The sequence below is a fragment of the Syngnathus scovelli genome, chromosome 6, assembly GCF_024217435.2.
Source record: "Syngnathus scovelli strain Florida chromosome 6, RoL_Ssco_1.2, whole genome shotgun sequence".
Lineage (NCBI taxonomy): Eukaryota > Metazoa > Chordata > Actinopteri > Syngnathiformes > Syngnathidae > Syngnathus > Syngnathus scovelli.
The window spans coordinates 14,908,838-14,929,898 of NC_090852.1; the positions used below are offsets into that span (position 1 = coordinate 14,908,838).

A 21,061-nucleotide genomic window follows, 5' to 3' on the forward strand; every position below is an offset into this window, starting at 1 on the left:
TCTCAGTGGGGTCCAATAATTTTTCACTGATCTTGTCAGGGTTAGAGCTAAGGTTAGGGTTAGGGTTAGAGCTAGGGTTAGGGTTCGGCTTAGAGCTAGGGTTAGAGCTAGGGTTAGGATTCGAGCTCGGGTTAGGGTTAGAGCTCGGGTTAGGGTTAGAGCTCGGGTTAGGGTTAGAGCTAGGAATAGAGCTAGGGTTAGGGTTAGAGCTCGGGTTAGGGTTAGAGCTAGGAATAGAGCTAGGGTTAGGGTTAGAGCTTGGGTTAGGGTTAGAGCTAGGGTTTGAGCTAGGGTTAGGGTTAGAGCTAGGGTTAGGGTTAGAGCTAGGGTTAGAGCTAGGGTTAGGGTTAGGGCTCGGGCTAGGGTTAGGGTTAGAGCTAGGGTTAGGGTTGGGGTTAGAGCTAGGGTTAGGGTTAGAGCTAGGGTTAGGGTTGGCGTTAGAGCTAGGGTTAGGGTTAGAGCTAGGGTTAGGGTTAGGGTTAGAGCTAGGGTTAGGGTTGGGGTTAGAGCTAGGGTTAGGGTTAGAGCTTGGGTTAGAGCTAGGGTTAGGCTTAGAGCTAGGGTTAGACCTAGGGTTAGAGCTAGGGTTAGGGCTAGGGTTAGAGGTAGGGTTAGGGTTAGAGCTAGGGTTAGAGTTAGTGCGAGGGTTAGAGCTAGGAATAGAGCTAGGGTTAGGCTTAGAGCTAGGGTTAGAGCTAGGGTTAGGTTTTGAGCTAGGGTTAGGGTTAGAGCTAGGGTTAGGGTTAGGGTTAGAGCTCGGGCTAGGGTTTGAGCTAGGGTTAGAGCTAGGGTTAGGGCTCGGGCTAGGGTTAGGGTTAGAGCTAGGGTTAGGGTTGGGGTTAGAGCTAGGGTTAGGGTTAGAGCTAGGGTTGGGGTTAGAGCTAGGGTTAGGGTTAGAGCTTGGGTTAGAGCTAGGGTTAGGCTTAGAGCTAGGGTTAGACCTAGGGTTAGAGCTAGGGTTAGGGCTAGGGTTAGAGGTAGGGTTAGGGTTAGAGCTAGGGTTAGAGTTAGTGCGAGGGTTAGGGTTAGAGCTAGGAATAGAGCTAGGGTTAGGCTTAGAGCTAGGGTTAGACCTAGGGTTAGGGTGAGAGCTAGGGTTAGGTTTTGAGCTAGGGTTAGAGCTAGGGTTAGGGTTAGGGTTAGAGCTCGGGCTAGGGTTTGAGCTAGGGTTAGGGTTAGAGCTAGGGTTAGGGTTAGGGCTCGGGCTAGGGTTAGGGTTAGAGTTAGGGTTAGGGTTAGGCTTAGAGCTAGGGTTAGAGCTAGGGTTAGGGTTAGAGCTAGGGTTAGGTTTTGAGCTAGGGTTAGGGTTAGAGCTAGGGTTAGGTTTTGAGCTAGGGTTAGGGTTAGAGCTAGGGTTAGGGTTAGAGCTCGGGCTAGGGTTTGAGCTAGGGTTAGGGTTAGAGCTAGGGTTAGGGCTCGGGCTAGGGTTAGGGTTAGAGCTAGGGTTAGGGTTGGGGTTAGAGCTAGGGTTAGGGTTAGAGCTAGGGTTGGGGTTAGAGCTAGGGTTAGGGTTAGAGCTTGGGTTAGAGCTAGGGTTAGGCTTAGAGCTAGGGTTAGACCTAGGGTTAGAGCTAGGGTTAGGGCTAGGGTTAGAGGTAGGGTTAGGGTTAGAGCTAGGGTTAGAGTTAGTGCGAGGGTTAGGGTTAGAGCTAGGAATAGAGCTAGGGTTAGGCTTAGAGCTAGGGTTAGACCTAGGGTTAGGGTGAGAGCTAGGGTTAGGTTTTGAGCTAGGGTTAGAGCTAGGGTTAGGGTTAGAGCTCGGGCTAGGGTTTGAGCTAGGGTTAGAGCTAGGGTTAGGGTTAGAGCTAGGGTTAGGGTTGGGGTTAGAGCTTGGGTTAGGGTTAGAGCTAGGGTTGGGGTTAGAGCTAGGGTTAGGGTTAGAGCTTGGGTTAGGGTTAGAGCTAGGGTTAGGCTTAGAGCTAGGGTTAGACCTAGGGTTAGAGCTAGGGTTAGGGCTAGGGTTAGAGGTAGGGTTAGGGTTAGGGTTAGAGCTAGGGTTAGAGTTAGTGCGAGGGTTAGGGTTAGAGCTAGGAATAGAGCTAGGGTTAGGTTTAGAGCTAGGGTTAGACCTAGGGTTAGGGTTAGGGTTAGGGTTTGAGCTAGGGTTAGGGTTAGAGCTAGAGTTAGGGTTAGAGCTAGGGTTAGGGCTAGGGTTAGAGGTAGGGTTAGGGTTAGAGCTAGGGTTAGATTTAGTGTGAGGCTTAGGGTTAGGGTTAGAGCTAGGGTTAGGGTTAGAGCTAGGGTTAGGGTTAGGGCTTGGGTTAGGGTTAGAGCTAGGGTTAGGGTTAGGGTTTGAGCTAGGGTTAGGGTTAGGGTTAGAGTTAGAGTTAGAGTTAGAGTTAGAGTTAGAGCTAGGGTTAGGGTTAGAGCTAGGGTTAGGGTTAGGGTTAGGGCTTGGGTTAGGGTTAGAGCTAGGGTTAGGTTTAGAGCTAGGGTTAGGGTTTGAGCTAGGGTTAGAGCTAGGGTTAGGGTTAGAGCTAGGGTTAGGGTTAGAGCTGGGGTTAGGGCTAGGTTTAGGTTTAGAGCTGGGGTTAGGGTTAGAGCTATGGTTAGGATTAGGGTTCGTTTTTTTTTTTTTTTTTTTTTTTTTTTTTTCAAAAAAACTACCGTGTATGGTAGTTTTTTTTTAAACTACCATGTATGGTAGTTTTTTTTTTTTTCCAAAAATAAAGCGTTTTCATTTTTTTTAAAAAAAATGGTAGTTTAAAAAAAAACTACCGTGTATGGTAGTTTTTTTTTTTTTCCAAAAATAAAGCGTTTTCATTTTTAAAAAAAAAAAAATGGTAGTTTAAAAAAAAACTACCGTGTATGGTAGTTTTTTTTTTAAACTACCCATTTTTTTTCCAAAAATAAAGCGTTTTCATTTTTAAAAAAAAAAAAATGGTAGTTTAAAAAAAAAACTACCATACACGGTAGTTTTTTTTGAAAAACAAAAAAAAAAAACAAAAAAAAAAACGAACCCTAATCCTAACCCTAGCTCTAACCCTAACCCCAGCTCTAAACCTAAACCTAGCTCTAACCCTAACCCCAGCTCTAACCCTAGCTCTAACCCTAACCCTAGCTCTAACCCTAGCTCAAACCCTAACCCTAGCTCTAACCCTAACCCTAGCTCTAACCCTAACCCAAGCCCTAACCCTAACCCTAGCTCTAACCCTAACCCTAGCTCTAACCCTAACCCAAGCCCTAACCCTAACCCTAGCTCTAACCCTAACCCTAACCCTAGCTCTAACTCTAACTCTAACCCTAACCCTAACCCTAAGCCTAGCTCTAACCCTAACCCTAACCCTAACCCTAACCCTAATCCTAACCCTAGCTCTAACCCTAGCCCAAGCCCTAACCCTAGCTCTAACCCTAACCCAAGCCCTAACCCTAGCTCTAACCCTAACCCTAGCTCTAACTCTAACCCTAACCCTAAGCCTAGCTCTAACCCTAGCTCTAACCCTAACCCTCGCACTAACTCTAACCCTAGCTCTAACCCTAACCCTACCTCTAACCCTAACCCTAGCCCTAACCCTAGGTCTAACCCTAGCTCTAACCCTAACCCTAGCTCTAACCCTAACCCAAGCTCTAACCCTAACCCTAGCTTTAACCCCAACCCTAACCCTAGCTCTAACCCTAACCCAAGCTCTAACCCTAACCCTAGCTCTAACCCTAACCCTAGCTCTAACCCTAACCCTAGCTCTAACTCTAACCCTAGCTCTAACCCTAACCCTAACCCTAACCCTAGGTCTAACCCTAGTTCTAAGCCTAACCCTAGCTCTAACCCTAACCCAAGCTCTAACCCTAACCCTCGCACTAACTCTAACCCTAGCTCTAACCCTAACCCTACCTCTAACCCTAACCCTAGCTCTAACCCTAACCCTAGGTCTAACCCTAGCTCCAAGCCTAACCCTAACCCTAGCTCTAACCCTAGCTCTAACCCTAACCCTAGCTCTAACCCTAACCCTAGGTCTAACTCTAGCTCTAACCCTAACCCTAACCCTAGCTCTAACCCTAACCCGAGCTCCAACCCTAGCTTTAACCCTAACCCTAGCTCTAACCCTAGCTCAAACCCTAACCCTAGCTCTAACCCTAACCCTAGTCTAACCCTAACCCTAGCTCTAACCCTAACCCTAACCCTAGCTCTAACCCTAACCCTAACCCTAGCTCTAACCCTAACCCTAGATCTAACCCTAGCTCTAACCCTAGCCCTAACCCTAACCCTAGGTCTAACCCTAGCTCTAACCCTAACCCTAGCTCTAACCCTAACCCGAGCTCTAACCCTAGCTTTAACCCTAACCCTAGCTCTAACCCTAACCCTAGCTCAAACCCTAACCCTAGCTCTAACCCTAACCCTAGCTCTAACCCTAACCCTAACCCTAGCTCTAACCCTAACCCTAGCTCTAACCCTAACCCTAGCCCTAACCCTAACCCTAGCTCTAACCCTAACCCTAGCCCTAACCCTAACCCTAGCTCTAACCCTAACCCGAGCTCTAACCCTAGCTTTAACCCTAACCCTAGCTCTAACCCTAACCCTAGCTCAAACCCTAACCCTAGCCCTAACCCTAACCCTAGCTCTAACCCTAACCCAAGCTCTAACCCTAACCCTAGCTCTAACCCTTACCCTAGCTCTAACTCTAACCCTAGCTCTAACCCTAACCCTACCTCTAACCCTAGCCCTAACCCTATCTCAAACCCTAACCCTAGCTCTAACCCTAACTCTAGCTCTAACCCCAACCCTAACCCTAGCTCTAACCCTAACCCTAGCTCTAACCCTAACCCGAGCTCTAATCCTAACCCTAGCTTTAACCCTAACCCTAGCTCTAACCCTAACCTTAGCTCTAACCCTAACCTTAGCTCTAACCCTAGCTCTAACTCTAACCCTAACCCTAAGCCTAGCTCTAACCCTAACCCTCGCACTAACTCTAACCCTAGCCCTAACCCTAGCTCTAACCCTAACCCTAGCCCTAACCCTAGCCCTAACCCTAGCTCTAACCCTAACCCTAGCTCTAACCCTAACCCTAACCCTCGCACTAACTCTAACCCTAGCCCTAACCCTAGCTCTAACCCTAACCCTAGCTCTAACCCTAACCCTAGATCTAACCCTAGCTCTAACCCTAACCCTAGCCCTAACCCTAGCTCTAACCCTAACCCGAGCTCTAACCCTAGCTTTAACCCTAACCCTAGCTCTAACCCTAACCCTAGATCTAACCCTAGCTCAAACCCTAACCCTAGCCCTAACCCTAACCCTAGCTCTAACCCTAACCCAAGCTCTAACCCTAACCCTAGCTCTAACCCTAACCCTAGCCCTAACCCTAGCCCTAACCCTAGCTCTAACCCTAACCCTCGCACTAACTCTAACCCTAGCCCTAACCCTAGCTCCAACCCTAACCCTAGCTCTAACCCTAACCCTAGATCTAACCCTAGCTCTAACCCTAACCCTAGCCCTAACCCTAGCTCTAACCCTAACCCGAGCTCTAACCCTAGCTTTAACCCTAACCCTAGCTCTAACCCTAACCCTAGATCTAACCCTAGCTCAAACCCTAACCCTAGCCCTAACCCTAGCTCTAACCCTAACCCAAGCTCTAACCCTAACCCTAGCTCTAACCCTTACCCTAGCTCTAACTCTAACCCTAGCTCTAACCCTAACCCTACCTCTAACCCTAGCCCTAACCCTAGCTCAAACCCTAAGCCTAGCTCTAACCCTAACCCTCGCACTAACTCTAACCCTAGCTCTAACCCTAACCCTACCTCTAACCCTAGCCCTAACCCTAGCTCTAACCCTAACCCTAGCTCAAACCCTAACCCTAGCTCTAACCCCAACCCTAACCCTAGCTCTAACCCTAGCTCTAACCCTAACCCGAGCTCTAATCCTAACCCTAGCTTTAACCCTAACCCTAGCTCTAACCCTAACCTTAGCTCTAACCCTAACCCTAGCCCTAACCCTAGCTCTAACCCTAACCCTACCTCTAACCCTAACCCTAGCTCTAACCTTAACCCAAGCTCTAACCCCAACACTAACCCTAGCTCTAACCCTAACCCAAGCTCTAACCCTAGCCATAACCCTAGCTCTAACCCTAACCCCAACCCTAGCTCTAACCCTAGCTTTAACCCTAGCCCTAACCCCAACCCTAGCTCTAACCCTAGCTCTAACCCTAACTTTAAACCTAAAGCTTGAAGGAAGTGTATCGTTATATGGTTACACTAGCAACTGTGTTGCAAAGCAATATTTTGGTCCCACTGAGATTCGAACCCAGGTCGCTGGGCACTAACCACTACCCTATGGAAGCCTTGCTCTCAGGCCATGGAACATGTATGGTTTTATGGAGCAGCTCACAAGCGACTAGATCAGTGAAGACTCCACAGCAGAAGATAACAAAATCTTTTTGGTCCCACTGAGATTCGAACCCGGGTCGCTGGGGCGAAAGCCCAGATAACTAACCACTACCCTATGGAAGCCTTGCTCTCAGGCCATGGAACATGTATGGTTTTATGGAGCAGCTCACAAGCGACTAGATCAGTGAAAAGTTTTGGGTCCCACTGAGATTCGAACCCGGGTCGCTGGGGTGGAAGCCCAGAGAACTAACCACTACCCTATGGAAGCCTTGCTCTCAGTGCATGGAACATGAATGGTTTTATGGATCAGCTCACAAGCGACTAGATCAGTGAAGACTCCACAGCAGAAGATAAAAAATCTTTGTGGTCCTACTGAGATTTGAACCCGGGTCGCTGGGGTGAAAGCCCAGAGCACTAACCACTACCCCATGGAAGCCTTGCTCGTAGTGCATGGAACATGTATGGTTTTATGGAGCAGCTCACAAGCGACTAGCTCAGTGAAGACGCCACAGCAGAAGATAAAAAAATCTTTTTGGTCCCACTGAGAATCGAACCCAGGTCGCTGGGGTGAAAGCCCAGAGCACTAACCACTACCCCATGGAAGCGTTGCTGTCAGTGGGTGGAACATGTATGGTTTTATGGAGCAGCTCACAAGCGACTAGATCTGAAGACTCCACAGCAGATGTCATCACAACACGTTGTGTACACGAACACCTAGCAAAGTACAATTTAAAATGGCACTTTCGAAGTACCCAAAGTTAAACTTACAAAAGAAAACCCATAACAAATAAAACTTACACAAGAAGAGCCCTAACGTGGCACTTGACAGCTGTCAGTGTCAAATGCAAAATGTAAACAAGGACCATGTGAAAATTAGGTCAATGCAATCTCCGGTTAGAATATGTTATTTTGTAGGTATTAACAAGTAGAATAGTTTTAAATTAGTCACAATTATTTAGCCAGATAATTATGGGATATTTTGGTACACTACACGAGGTAAAAAATAATAATAAAATAAATAAATAAGAAAGTGTAGCGAACGATTTGGTGAACGATTCTTTTGAACAAATATTTTGAGTGAACCGATTCTAAAGATTCAGTTCACTTAAAAGAACTGGAATACACATCGCTCGTACAAAACAGCGCAAGCTATTGTACACTGCCGGTCGAAATAGCCCACTGGTTAGTGACACGGTCTCTTGCTCGGCAAGAGCTTGGTTCGATCCCAGGTGCGAGGAAATGCTTTTGGTGTTAACCCTTTATTTATTTATTCTCTTTTTTTTTTTTTAACCTCGTGTAGTGTACCTACACATATTGTCATATAAAGCAGTTAACCAAATGTCTGATTTTTATGTTTTAATTGGCCAATATAAAAACAAGGAATAAGACGCCAGACAAGTTTGAACATAAATGTTTATTAAAAATAATAATATTAAAAGCAAATTTCAAACCAGCAATCTAATGTGAAATTGCAGTAGATATATTGGATAACAATATTTAGGCGTATATAGGTATACACGTTATTTAAAAACGACTGTAAGTGTTATACTACGATACACGTGTTTACCAGCTCAGTGGCCGAAGAGGAGAGTGCCCGCCCTGTGTTTGGGAGGTGGTGGGTTCAAACCCCTGCCGAGTCATACCAGTGACTATAACAATGGTACCCATTTCTTCCCTGCTTGGCACTCAGTGTAAGGGGTTGAAATGGGGCCCCCCTTGCTGCTCACGATCATTGGGGCTTTTGGCACTCAGACTCTAAACGTAACAAAAGGTGGGTGAGCCCAGTGTAGGGGGGGGGGTTGTTGGGCGAAAGCCGCAGCCAAGATATGACAAGGCAATAGCCACAAGAGGGTAGAAGAGGTGCGTTGCTTATCAAGGCCAGTGTGTGCTTTACTGTGGCACAGTGCTTCTAACATCTGAACAAAAGCATCAACGAGGTGATGTAACTTGGCCTGCTTTCTACTGCAATGAGGGAATTTCTTATGCCATTGTATCAACTTGTTCATTGTGTGATCTTAGCACATCTGGATGTCCATGTACTAGTAGTGAGGACAAGGAGCACACTCGCAGAGCACACTGAGAAGGCTCATGGTGCAAATCCTGCGGAAAAAGTGACAGTATTGTAGTATGGGCGGGTGTCATGCAGAGGGCGAGGGCGGGTCTGGGTCGGCCTCGTAGCGGTAAGTTGCCTGAGTGTGTTGCGGGTTGCCAGGTGTCACAACGTGAGCGACCAGGTTTTGGTTGTCCTGAACTCGCTGAAAGGCCGCGCCCTCCACGCCCGACGGCAGCAGTTGGGAAGGCTCGTGTGCATTTGGCTGCGGGGGCACGTCCAGCTCGTCCACCTGCGGACGTGGGGGGTGCATGACCACTAGCTGGTCCTGGGGGATGTCTGCGGCAGCGGCGGCCAAGTTGGTGGTGGACTTGGACTTGACGCACTGGAAGTCCACGTGACGGCTTTTGCCTTCTTCCTTTTCCCACGACATGCGGATGAAAGGGCGCTGGACGTAGTTGTAGATGACCTCTGGACGACCCCCGGGGCGCCGCTTGACCTTTTCTTTGTAGGTCGGGTAGCCTGGAGCAGGAATATAATAGTTTGTAATTTTTCATTATAGTTTTTTCTTTCATTTTGTTGTTTGGTTTTTCGATTCAACTAGTTTTAATTTGTTTTTGGAGCAGATTAAGGTCACTATTGTGTAATTAAGTAAACAATAATTCCCGACAATTTTTTACGGCCATATATTAATTTGAAAATAGATAAATTTAAAACTAACCTTAAAAGGTTGCTTTGCATTGTATGTAAAACATCATTAGAAAAATACCTTCTATTCCCAATCGGATCTTTTTCAGTCCTCTGTCCTTCAACACCGACTTGGCCACGTCTCGGTTTTCAATGTATTTGAAGAAGCGGTACAGTTTGGTGCTGTAGATAACTGTTAATTTACAAAGAGACACTTATAAGTCATTTTGATCATAAAATCTAAAGACTGATGAGTAAATATGTTCTTTCATTTATGATTAAAAGCTTAGAGAAGCCTACATGGGGGACTCACGTCTCTTCCAAAGATTAGCTTAAACAATTTATCTGTTACATTAGAATTTTAACTGATGGAAATACTACAAAAAAGCGTATGTTCAAAAGATGTTATTTGATAAAGAGTATGTGAATTTAACAATGTTTTTCTTTATTTACATATAGTAATAAATTGTAGCTTATTTTCTTCAGCGTATCACATTATTTTTACCATTGCAAAATACCATGATAATATCGTTTCACAAGATACGCTACAATTTCCACTCCTTTCCGAACCACACTGTAAAAACCAACATGCACATGCAGGCACTGAGTGCCACTCAAAAATGTGGACACACCTTTTTCAATTCAATAGCATGAAAAAGTCTGTCCAAGTTTTCAAGCGATTAAAGGTATTCAAAGGATGGTTCTAGAAAAGACCAGGAAGGGCAAGCAGCTAAAGCACAAGTACAGTACGGGCCTGGCTTGTCTTTAAAACAATAAAGTTTTTGTTTGGTTGTTTGGTCTAATATAAATTGTTCATAGAATTATTCAACAAATCAAGTCTTACTCTGAGAGTACTCCTCTCCCATTTGCGGAGGGTACTCTTCATCCCAGTCCACCACATCATCATCGGTCAGCACCACAACGTGGCACTCTCTCTCTCCGCTCTGTGCGCTGGCCACCATCAGCGGTAGCACCATCTCCTCAAGGTAACACTCAAACTGACGCCTGGCCCCGTCGTTTGACAACTCATGCATCAGGGCACCTAAGGGGACAACAAATGAAATGTTTGGCAATAACATGTTTCAAAACTCGACACAGAGACAGACAAACAGTCTAGTTGTATTTATTTTGATATCATGTTTTTGAGGCAGTGATGAACACAAATATATTTTTTCCTCAGTATTTTAGAAGGAAATTTAGAAGGAAGACAATTGAGAATAGATTCTCACTTGGAATGCCAACCTGGCTACAGACTGTAAAATATAGCAAAATAAAATACAAATAAAGCTTAAATATTTTACGAAATATTTTAAATGATTGATAATAATACATTTATAGTAATTAAAATTGTATGTAGGGCCACACGGTGAGACACTGGTTAATTTCTCCTTCCACTGCTATGTGGATGACAGTCAAATTTATGTCTCACTGAGCAAAAAGGAAGCATTCTCCTTCAGACCAATTATGTCCTGCCTAGACAGAATAAAAGCCTGGATGTCACTGAATTATTTAAATCTCAGTGAATTTTTCTTTTTATGGTTTTAGATCTCATACAACCCACCTTGTTGACTGAGAGCCTTATCTGGAGCCATCAGTCTCAAATTGGGTTTTAAATTAGACACTGATCTTCAATAGATGAACCTTTAAATTTGAAGTAAGTAAGGATCTTTCTGTAGAGAATCAAAAATGCTTTTAACTTTCAAGAAAATAGAGTTGCATTTGAAGCTTAAGTGAAATGTCAATGTATTTGTATCTAACTGAATAGCAGAACCACTACAAGACTATTTTGCTGGGGTACTCGATATTTAGGTTTTTATTAATGCTCATATATTTTGCTTATGTTCAGTGACAACTGTACACTGGGAAGAACATTTTGAATCCTAGTCTGAAGTGTAAACAGGGCAGTGTGCTAGAATTTCATTATCATACGGCATATGCAATGTTGTCATTTTCCTGCATTATTTCTGCATCCAAATTGAATGATTTCAATTCATTCTCCAGAGTGACACAGTGGGGAATGAACAGATGCATTTAAATTTGAACCCATTTGAATCGTCATACAATTTGACAAGGATTAGTACTTCCCTGTCAATTTCAGCTGTTTATTATTGATCGGAAAAAAAAAAAAAAAAGGAGTTACATGATGTTGTTCCACACAGAGGAGGACAGTAGAGTTGGATGATGTTGAGTTATTGAGAACATGTTATAACTGTTGCCTGTTTGACTTCTCGCCAGTATAGATCGTGCCAAATACTCACTGGGTCATTTCAATGAACTAAAGTCTGACACTTTGGGATCACGATTCCACAGTATTATGTAAGACTCATTTCTGTGTATAATTCAGTGTTGACTGGATTAACATTTCCATCAGATATCTAACCTGATCTGATAGATGTTCCATTAACGGCGCTTAATGTAATACTAATGAGCAGAAAGTTCATTCAAATAGAATGGTGCTTTGAGAATCGGACCTGCTCATGTGGGTTTCTGCTGTGCCTTATAATAAACCGCTGTAAATCTCCCAGCTAATCATGACCTAGTTAGACCACCAACACACACGCATAGACACACAGGAGAAGCCATGAGTAGAAGCTGTCCCTCCCACACGCTGCCAAACAAGGACGCACAAAGTCTAAACACGAGTGCATGTCAAACGGCAACAGAAACACCGTACTATACTACGTATTAACTTGCTGTTCGGACGGCAGATTCAAGTAGTGATGTTCATTACAACATTCATGCAAATGTGTTTGTAAAGTCAGGCGCTGTAGAGCCAAGATAAATCAAATGCATTCATCGAAGATGGCAATGGCACTTACCAAAAGCGGCACATCAACAAAAGCAAGTTGAACATTAGCGTGCATGCAGTTGCACACAGTGTGAACAGTGCCTAGTACTCACTGAGGTCTCTGCATTTGATGGTGCTGTAGTCGAAGGAGATACACAGGTAGTCACATGCCTCCCTCAGCTCAGGAATGGAAATGCCGTCAGGGCAGCGGATTATCCCCGATTTGTAGTAATCCTGCCATTTTCAGCGTCATGCACACAAGTGAAGAAGTGAGCAGAGAGGCGGGCGTTCACTCACAGACACACATGGAGGATGGGAAACAAGACGCCATTATTGATGCTGCTGCTTCACTCACAGAGGCAGAAGGGGAGGGAGCGAGAGAATGTGTGTGGGAAATAGATGGGGGCAGGGGGGTGGAGTGCTGACCAACGTAAAAATCTGGCAGCATCATAGGCAGTAAAGAGGGAGACTGAGGGTGGGAGGCGGATATAATGGGTGAAGAGGAGAAAGCTGCTGTCGTCACACTCCCTGCTGCACTTTCCCACCTCTTCATGCCTGCCTGCAGCCTGTCTAAAATGTTAGAGGAATTGCCGTCGACTACGAAGGAAACCATCTTGATAACATTCCTACTTCATCCAATTGCCTCTTCATTATATGCATCAGAAGAACTGTTAGACCACCATTTTAATTGAAATCAGTTGACGTTCAGTCCTGTTGCTACATCAGGTTATGCTCGCCCGTTATTTTAGCCATAAACATGTTGACAGAGGATGGTAATTTACCTTTTTCTAAAAAATAAAAAAAAACAAAGAAACCCATATTTTTTTCTTCCTGTCCTCAATTAATACACATTTCTGGGAACTGGACACTTAAAAAGGACGAGTAAAGTCTCAATCCCTGCAATAGAGCAATAATATAGGTGGTTCTTCGAAGAAGATAAACAATATATGCAATATATAAGTATACAATAATATACTATATATTATAATATTAGTTTACCTGTGTTGCTGCACCGTTTGTTTTTAGATATCTGTTATTTGAAGAGTCATAACATTGCCACATAAATGCTAATTGTTAGCTTGTGTGCTTATGGCGTTTCCCATCACATGTTGGCATTAACTTAGTGTAATCTGTATAGTTGTTTTAAATATACAATGTGTAATTGTTTTGGTTTTTAAGCCAGGTCATCTGGTGAACCAGGTTGGGGTTCTTGACGCGCACATTGACAATAGTATCGAACAATTTGTTACATGATGATATGCGTATAATTGCAATGTTTATATATTTCCATTTAGAGTGTCATTAAAACTCCTGTAGGTATAACGCAACAGTGGACAGTCACTGAATTAAAGCAGGAGAGGGGAGGAAGACAAGTTTGACCGAGGAGGGATAATGGGCATAAGAAAAGGGATGTAACAATTGAGAAAAGGACAAAAGGAAAATCCATCAAGTGTAAAACTGTCAGGGAGTTCTTACCAAAATTGCTCTAAACACAGTGGAGCTGATACCATCAGCGACTTCAAATTCTCCTTTTTCATTGGGCCTAGTGAAATTGTTGTCTCGCCCTGAGCCAAACATCCTGAAAAGAGATGTGGAAGAAAAACAAAGCTTTTGAAATCAATACACACTGACAAAACTGTCTCTGTAAATGAAAGAAACCCCCACAATGGCTACTCCAATGAACAAATGGAAATCACACATTGTTTTTGTGATATTTGTATATGGACCATCATGGACACACATACATACTAATTTTGATCGATTAGTATATCGATTATTTCATCAATTAATCCAATAATCAGACACCATTTCATTACAGTGTATATAAAACATATTTTTCCCTGATTAGTGCTTATTGACCAAATATTCTTATTTATTTGGCATTGTTTAGCAGTTAAGAATCAACTAAACAACAGTGAAGCAATATCACACAAAGATTGATGGTTATTTATTTTTTACAAAGCAAAAGCAGGTGTCTTATTTGGATTAAACATAAAAGATGAATCAGTCTGCTCCCATGAAGACTAGAGAAATCAGAAAATCACTACTTGTCAAAGCCTGAAATCAGAAGATTTAGACAATCTATAGTTAAAAAATGTATTTACTAAACGGTTCCTTGACTATTAAAATACAAGGCAAATAATGTGATAATCACTTTGCTGTCAATTAATCGATTTAAGTTTTTAAACTCATGTACTTGAACACCTCTACACTACACCGGTTATAACTGCACTATTCCACCAGGCTCACTCTCATTCACACACGTCCTCAGTCATGCTTCTACTGACTTTCATTTCCCCGCTCTCCAGAGTGTAGCGCCATCTCTCGAGGCTTGACTCAACCTGCTCTCTACTCTCACTCCAGATCACGATGTCATCTGCAAACATCATAGTCCGTGGAGATTCCTGCCTGTTCTCATCTGTCAACCTGTCCATCACCACTGCGAACAAGAAAGGATTCAGAGATGATCCTACCTCCACTTTGAATGAATCTCTCATTCCTATCGCACATCTCATCGCTGTCACACTATCCTTGTACATGTCCTCCACTACCATCACATAATTCTCTGCAAGTCCAGACTTCCTCATACAATAACTTCCTCTGGTCATAAAATTTCTCGAACTCTACAAACACACAATGTAACTCCTTCTGCCCTCTAAACCTCTCCATCAGTATTCTCAGAGCAAACAATGCCTCAGTAGTTCTTTCTCGGCATGAAACTATATTGGTGCTCACAGATCTTCACTTGTTTTCTTAGCCTCACTTTTATTACTCTTCCCCATAACTTCATGCTGTGGCTGATCAATTTTATGCCACGGTAGTTACTGCAGTTCTTTCACATTCTTAAAAATAGGAACCCTGCACACTTCTACTTCCCTTCCACTTAGTTTCTTGCATACATGATATGTCTCCCTTTCTCCTCTCCATCATGTCAGCCAGCTCTCTCCCTTTGCTACCAAGATTCAAAGTCCCAACTCTCACTTCCACCCTTCTGGTTTTAATCTTCTCCCTCTGTCTGTGAACACAGAATGTACTTGCTGCACAACCCATGTGGTCGCATGAAACAACTAAAACACCTACCTGCCAAGCATGGTGTTGGGTTGAGCTGTGAAGATGGCCGGATCCACCACAAATCTCGTATTATCCACAATAAGAGTCACTCGCTCTCCGACTCGCAGACCCCCACGATGAACCTCTTTACTGCTGAGGTCATACACATAGATCATATCACATGATCCTTGGCTGAGGGTCTTGGGGTGGTGGTCACCGACAGCAGTACCAAAGGACCGTGGCATGTGTCCTGCAAACAGAGTGCCTCCAATGTTTGAACAGGGAAGAGAAACCCGTGGGGGACGTGGACTGGAGGATCTGGAGGATGAGCCGCCATCACCACGTTCTCGGTCTGAAGGAAAAAAATAGCACAACTCGTTTGTTTGGTTCATGAATAAATGTGGGACCTAGAAATTCATTTGGACATCCGGCCTTAACACCTGACACTGTGGGGCAATATTTATTTGTTGGTAGAGTGTCTAGATAAATTCAGTGCTTAAAGTGCAATCCATGCATTGCACACCAGTGCTTTGTAGAATATTGTGAAGTTGACATAGTGGGTGCTTAAAGACCACAAGTCCAAGTGTTTAGTAAATAACTCTAATTAAAGTAGATAAACTATCTTTTATACTAAGCCATGGTTCTTTTGCCTTTATTTGAAAGTAAACCCAATCTATAAAACCGTGTAATGGATCTAGCATCGTTGATTGTAATACAGATGAATTCACTTCTTGTGTTTGTTTAAAAATGCATGGTAAGAAGACCTTAGAAAAGTAATTTCATGTTAATTCTAAATTGCAATATTGAGGGGGAAAATAGCAATTACAATTCAAATGGACTCCTTAATGAAAATGTGTATTCACCATGCTGCCGAGTGGGCGATGTTACATTCCGAATACAGGGGGTGAGCTGATTCTCTCCTCTCTCGTGGGACGAATCACGTGAACGGTCACTGGAACGCCGCCGCTGCTCCCGGTAACATTCACTTGCTGCTCTCACCCCGCCGGACGCATCACTGGTGGCACCAGCGCCATTCAGACTCATGGTTCCGGCCCACCTCTGCTGTTGCTCGCAGTCCAACACTGACACACCACACTGCCTGTAAGAAACCAATAGAGTTGAATGAAAAAGCATTGATAGCATATTATTATATCAGTCACACAATTACACACTCAAAAGTTTCGGTTGATGTTGTTTCATGAGTTCAAAGCAGGACAGAATTACAAATAATTAAAAATGTATGCCCCAACAGAAAGTGGTATCGGAAAACAGGTCACTGAGTCTCTAAAGCACAGAACTGCGGCAAATCAAGAATATTCATAATATTTGGAATGCAGTAGAACACGGCAAGAACCCATAGATGTTTCATGTGAACATCAACAAAAGCGACACCTTAAGATGCAGTGATGAATATTGTCATGATACCAATATTGGTACTTCATTTTACTTGCATCTAGTACTTCAAAACCGGTACTGAAACAATAGTATGGCTAAAACTTCAAAATAAGTAAAACACAATGGAATCATGTGCTTGATGCGACCACTCACCAAACTCAATTTTCTGGTAAAGTCAAGATTTCTAGGCTAGCAAAGCGGACTCGGTGCTGTTCGCTACAGGTCTGAATACAAACCACTGCTGAGCTGCATTAAATACAGGATACATGTCACTTTTTAAGCTTAACAAGCTGCCGTATTCACTAAAACTGTTCCAAAATGTTGAAACAAATCTTCGCAAAACTGCATTGACACTCAAAATGAGTATTTTGCAGCCAGACTAACGGCATATAGTATATGCACGTAGGAAATGCATCTTTTTCTCTATTTCCAGGTTTCTTTTTCTGCGTAATGGGAGCAAACAGGCCAAATGACTTTTCTGGTGTGAATACACCCTGATGTAACTTGACCTTGGAGTTCACCTTTAATTTCTTTAGTGCTTATTCTGAGCTCTTTTGTTACCATTCATCTTACCTGTCTCTTCCATTTGTCTCATCTATTTTCCTGCCACATACAGCGAGGTTAGCTACAGTCCCGTTGATCTCAAATTTCTGAATAATACATGCAACTGTAGCCACAGAAACATCAAGATGCTGGGAGATGGTCTGGTAGCCTTTACCTTTTATGAGCATTTCTATTATTTTTTTCTAACCTTCTGGCGTGCGGGCAACTTTCGTGCCATAATTCCTCAATTTAGAATTTTTATTTTGAATTTTTTCTTATTTTTTGGCCCACGATGTACTGAAGCCGCGATAAATGAAGCATAATATATAGCGAGGGATTATTGTATTATCAACCTATAATAGTATATTGGCAAAAATCTAAATCTGTTCAAATGTGCATTCAATGCTTTTCTTTGCGAGTTGTCAAGTATGTCTTTTCCAGTATCAGGTAGATTAGAAATAGGTGCAGTACATGTCAAATTCTATGAGTCAGGGAGAAGGTGACTCATTAGTGCATCATATCACAAAAGGAGACCCAGACATTATTTGGCATGCCATCTTGAGTTCAACTCGTGTCTTTTCTGCTACACAATATCCAGACAAGGTTGATTGGCTCCTGATTAGTAATGCTTGAGATATGTAAACACAATACAATAGGAGCGGGGAAATAATATTCAAATAAATATAATATTATACCATGATTAGCATTTTTTTTTTAGGTTTTTGAAACGTCCTTGAAGAAAAGGGTCACAACAACAGATTACGGCTCTGCAGGTAACATTTTACAGATGAGACAACCTCCTGTGCCCAACAACAGAAAATGCACTCACTCTCTTGCTACCCTGAATATTGAAGGATAATCTCAGAGGAGATTGTAATTGCTGGCCAAAATTGGATAATAAAAACAAAATCAGCCAAGCTGGCAGACAGCCGAGCAGCCAGACCAATATGGTGATGTGAACAAAGGAACTGATGATGTGATATCAGTATGTCATACTTCTGTCATCTTCTGACTAAAATATGTGCATGAATAGCAGGAAAGGTTTCTCTTGCTGTTCAGTTGCTCTCAAAAAGCTTCCTGTTAGAAAGCAGAAGATACCTTTCTGTTTTTAGTTATACCTCATCTTGCTGACTAGGTCAATGGCCTTGAGCCACGTGGGTGGGGGTGATGTAAAGGGTTAGATTCTTAATATCAAAAACGACTTAACCATGACAAAGATACAGGCTGTCGTGGCTATCTATTAAAAGCAAGAGGTAAAAGACTCGGGGGGTGAGGGTCCCATCAATTATTTAGTGGCTGCTGACACAGACTGATGGACAAAAGCAGTACCACCAGCAATAAAACTGTACAGACACGTAAAAAAAAAAAAAATCGCTGACCACAATGATCAAAAATGTGGAATCTTTCAAAAGATGATTTTGATGCATAAAACATTTGTATTGATTAAGATGCATAAACGGGTATATATTTTTTAAAAAGTCAGACGTGGCAGTCAGTGCGAGTCTAGTCCCGCTGATTAACGATACAATACCCAAAAGCAAGGCAAAAGGAGACTAAGCAAAGTACCGGTTAAGTCAATGACAAAGCTAAAAACAAGCAGACCTACCGGTCCCGATCAGCGGGCCAAGAGTAGACAAAGCAGCAAGGGATGAGACACGGGATGACAGCGGCACAAAAGCCTTGCGCTCCTCCGAACAAAACGGGCTTGCCGTCAGTTTCAGCATCCTTGCTCATTACTTTGCAACTTCATCGACATCATTTCACAAACTTGATTTGAAGCGCTCACGCAAAACGCAACCCCCTGGTCCCACACCTTCAAACCTGTCCTACATGAAGAAAAGGGATAGCGTGCATCGACGAGTGATTCGGAGCCTCAGAAGAGAGCTTAAACTGTGAATGGCCGCGTGCTTGACTGAATCGCAGCAATGCTGCCTTCAGGTGCCGCTCGTAAACGCCCACGTCTCTATGCAAGCAACGGTGTTGTAAATGTTGATCAAATCTCAACACCGACGGAAAGAAGTAAAATGACAACTCCATTAATAAATAAACAAACAAACAAATAAATGAATGAACAAACGAACGAATTAATGAACGAGCGAATGAATGAATGAATGAATGAATGAATGAATGAATGAATCTACAGTTACAAAATTTACACTCTATATATGGAAGTCCTGAGTAGGAATATATACCGTATTGGCCCGAATATAAGTCGGTGTTTTTTGCATTGAAATAAGACTGAAAAAGTGGAGGTCGCCTTATATTCAGGGTCTAGACATTATACCCATTCACAACGCTAGATGGCGCCAGATATCTGCTGAACTTAACTCCCCAGCCCAAAGCGAACCCCGTCACGAATAATAAAAATAAAAATAGCGGTAGCACGAAGAGGAAAAATAAAAAATAGTGGTAAGAAAGAAAAGAGAAGAAAATAAGAGAAGAGATAACAGAAAATGGAGAAACTGTTAGAAAAGTTCCTATGTTGATGTTAAAATGTTATTGCCGAGAGTATTTCGTTTATGGTTATTTAGTATAGCGGAACCGTTACGCGCAGTTAGTTATGTAATGTGTGCCGTCTACTAGTGTTGTGTGACATCAGATGTTGAGCGTTGACTTACGTGCTGTATTTCTGTCTGTTGCAGAACCACATGCACACACACTCCACAAACCACTTTGAAATGCCATGAACTGCTGTAAACTGAGCATCGCCTTTCCTTTTACGACTTGTTTGGGCCCCACCTTGTCCAGTTGACAATCGCTGCTCAAGACTCTAAAATTCTCAAAATGGGATAGGGGACCATAAAATCTGAGTACAGTAAATCAAGTAGGGCACTACGACATAGCATGTGGTTAGTACGTTTGCCACACACTCAAAAGATTCTGGCTAAGAATCACAACTCGTGCTTTTTTCGTGTGCTATTTGCATGGTGTCTCTGTTCCTGCTTTGGTTTTATACAGCCACATTCCAAAAGCATGTTTGCCGATGTGTCCTGCAAATGAGTGGTGGCCAGTCTGGCTTCTTGCCAGACATCAAACAAAAACCCCATTGGAGTGGTTTTACATGCAGCAAACTTGAATAGATGTACAGTAGCTTTTTCAGTCAACTTGTCTGGATGTGTGGAAATTCAAGCAGAAAACAATTAGGACTAGCTTTAAAATGCACTGCATTATTCATCGGAACCGACAATTTAAATTATTAGTTTGACGTTTCACATTGAAAATAAATCAAATTTGGAATTCTCAATCAACCAATTAACAAAAAGCACCGTGTGCATCTCCACCCTTACACAAGCAACAAGGCCTCCTCAAATAATGCCCTTGACAGTATTTATAGTAGTAAATTTGCCTTCCTTGTGTGTGCAGGAAAGATAATCTGCTGGTTTAAAGAATTGTGCATGCACGTTTTATTTTCTTCGACTTTTTTCTGTAAGGGCTTGCACACGTACTGGCAAAAGCAAGTTGTTGTGGGACTTCTGTTGACAGCTGGAGATGCTGGATCATCTAATTTAATTGGTATTCATTTTGGTATTGGTTTATATTAAGAGTAGATTGATTGTGTGCAAAGTCACTTTGTACTTGAAGCATTTAGGATCGAGTTGACTTGCAAATGACAAAAAAATCTATCTGATCATTTCCTATATGTAAGATCTGAGATTATTGGTTTATTTTGAGTGCAGAGAAACAGTTCCAATGACCCTGAACAAAAATAAGTATTAAAATAATAATAATCATCATGAATTTCTATGTTTAAATGTGTCTTGTACACGGACTCATCTTGTAGAGGCCATTGATTGAAGGAATGGATTAAATTTTCACGTACTGCCGGGACACCGCTTCCGGCAACACCAGAAGTGACGTATAACCCATCACAGTCACAAAATGTGCTCAAAATATAAAAGGAGACTCTTAAACGTATTCTTATTACTTTGAGCCACATAACTGAACATAGTAACCTCTGAAGGCAATACCGGTTTCTACATATTTCCGCTTCATGATTTTCCACATAAGCCTTACCTGCTCAGACATTTTAAATTGTTAACGTTAGGTCGGGTAAAAAGTTAATATTTTCTTTACCTTAACGTGTAAATTCCAGAAGCGAACTTTCATTCCGGGTAAGAAACCACCTCTGGTCAATTAGATTGGTTTTTAAGCTTGGGTTGCTATGGACTACATTCGCCTGTGGCTTCTTTGTTATTGTTGCCGGGCTAAACTCTCGCGTGACATCACGGACG

At 42.8% G+C, this 21,061-nt stretch overlaps 1 protein-coding gene across 2 annotated transcripts; it reads right to left on the reverse strand.

The window, feature by feature from the left end:
* Nucleotides 1-7,710: 7,710 nt before the first annotated feature.
* On the reverse strand, nt 7,711-21,046 carry LOC125970667 (BTB/POZ domain-containing protein 10). Of its 2 annotated transcripts, none has more exons than XM_049723211.1 (8): nt 20,904-21,046; nt 15,755-15,990; nt 14,922-15,243; nt 13,317-13,419; nt 11,954-12,074; nt 9,897-10,094; nt 9,135-9,245; nt 7,711-8,887 (listed from the first exon to the last, which is right to left on the reverse strand). In XM_049723211.1, the coding sequence occupies exons 2-8, from the start codon at nt 15,933-15,935 to the stop codon at nt 8,454-8,456; spliced, it is 1,470 nt and encodes a 489-aa protein (XP_049579168.1). In that variant the 5' UTR covers nt 15,936-15,990; nt 20,904-21,046; the 3' UTR covers nt 7,711-8,453. The 2 variants fall into 2 exon arrangements, with proteins under 2 accessions (XP_049579168.1, XP_049579167.1); XM_049723210.1 differs by lacking the exon at nt 20,904-21,046 and adding an exon at nt 18,436-18,739.
* Nucleotides 21,047-21,061: the final 15 nt, after the last annotated feature.

Excerpts from the sequence above, each read along its gene's own strand:
- LOC125970667 (XM_049723210.1), bottom strand. The coding sequence starts at position 18,563 with ATGAGCAAGGATGCTGAAACTGACGGCAAGCCCGTTTTGTTCGGAGGA. Across the intron at positions 13,420-14,921 it reads CCCAACACCATGCTTGGCAG|GATGTTTGGCTCAGGGCGAG; the intron begins GTAGGTGTTTTA and ends ATCTCTTTTCAG. Across the intron at positions 12,075-13,316 it reads CTGTGTTTAGAGCAATTTTG|GATTACTACAAATCGGGGAT; the intron begins GTAAGAACTCCC and ends TGAAAATGGCAG.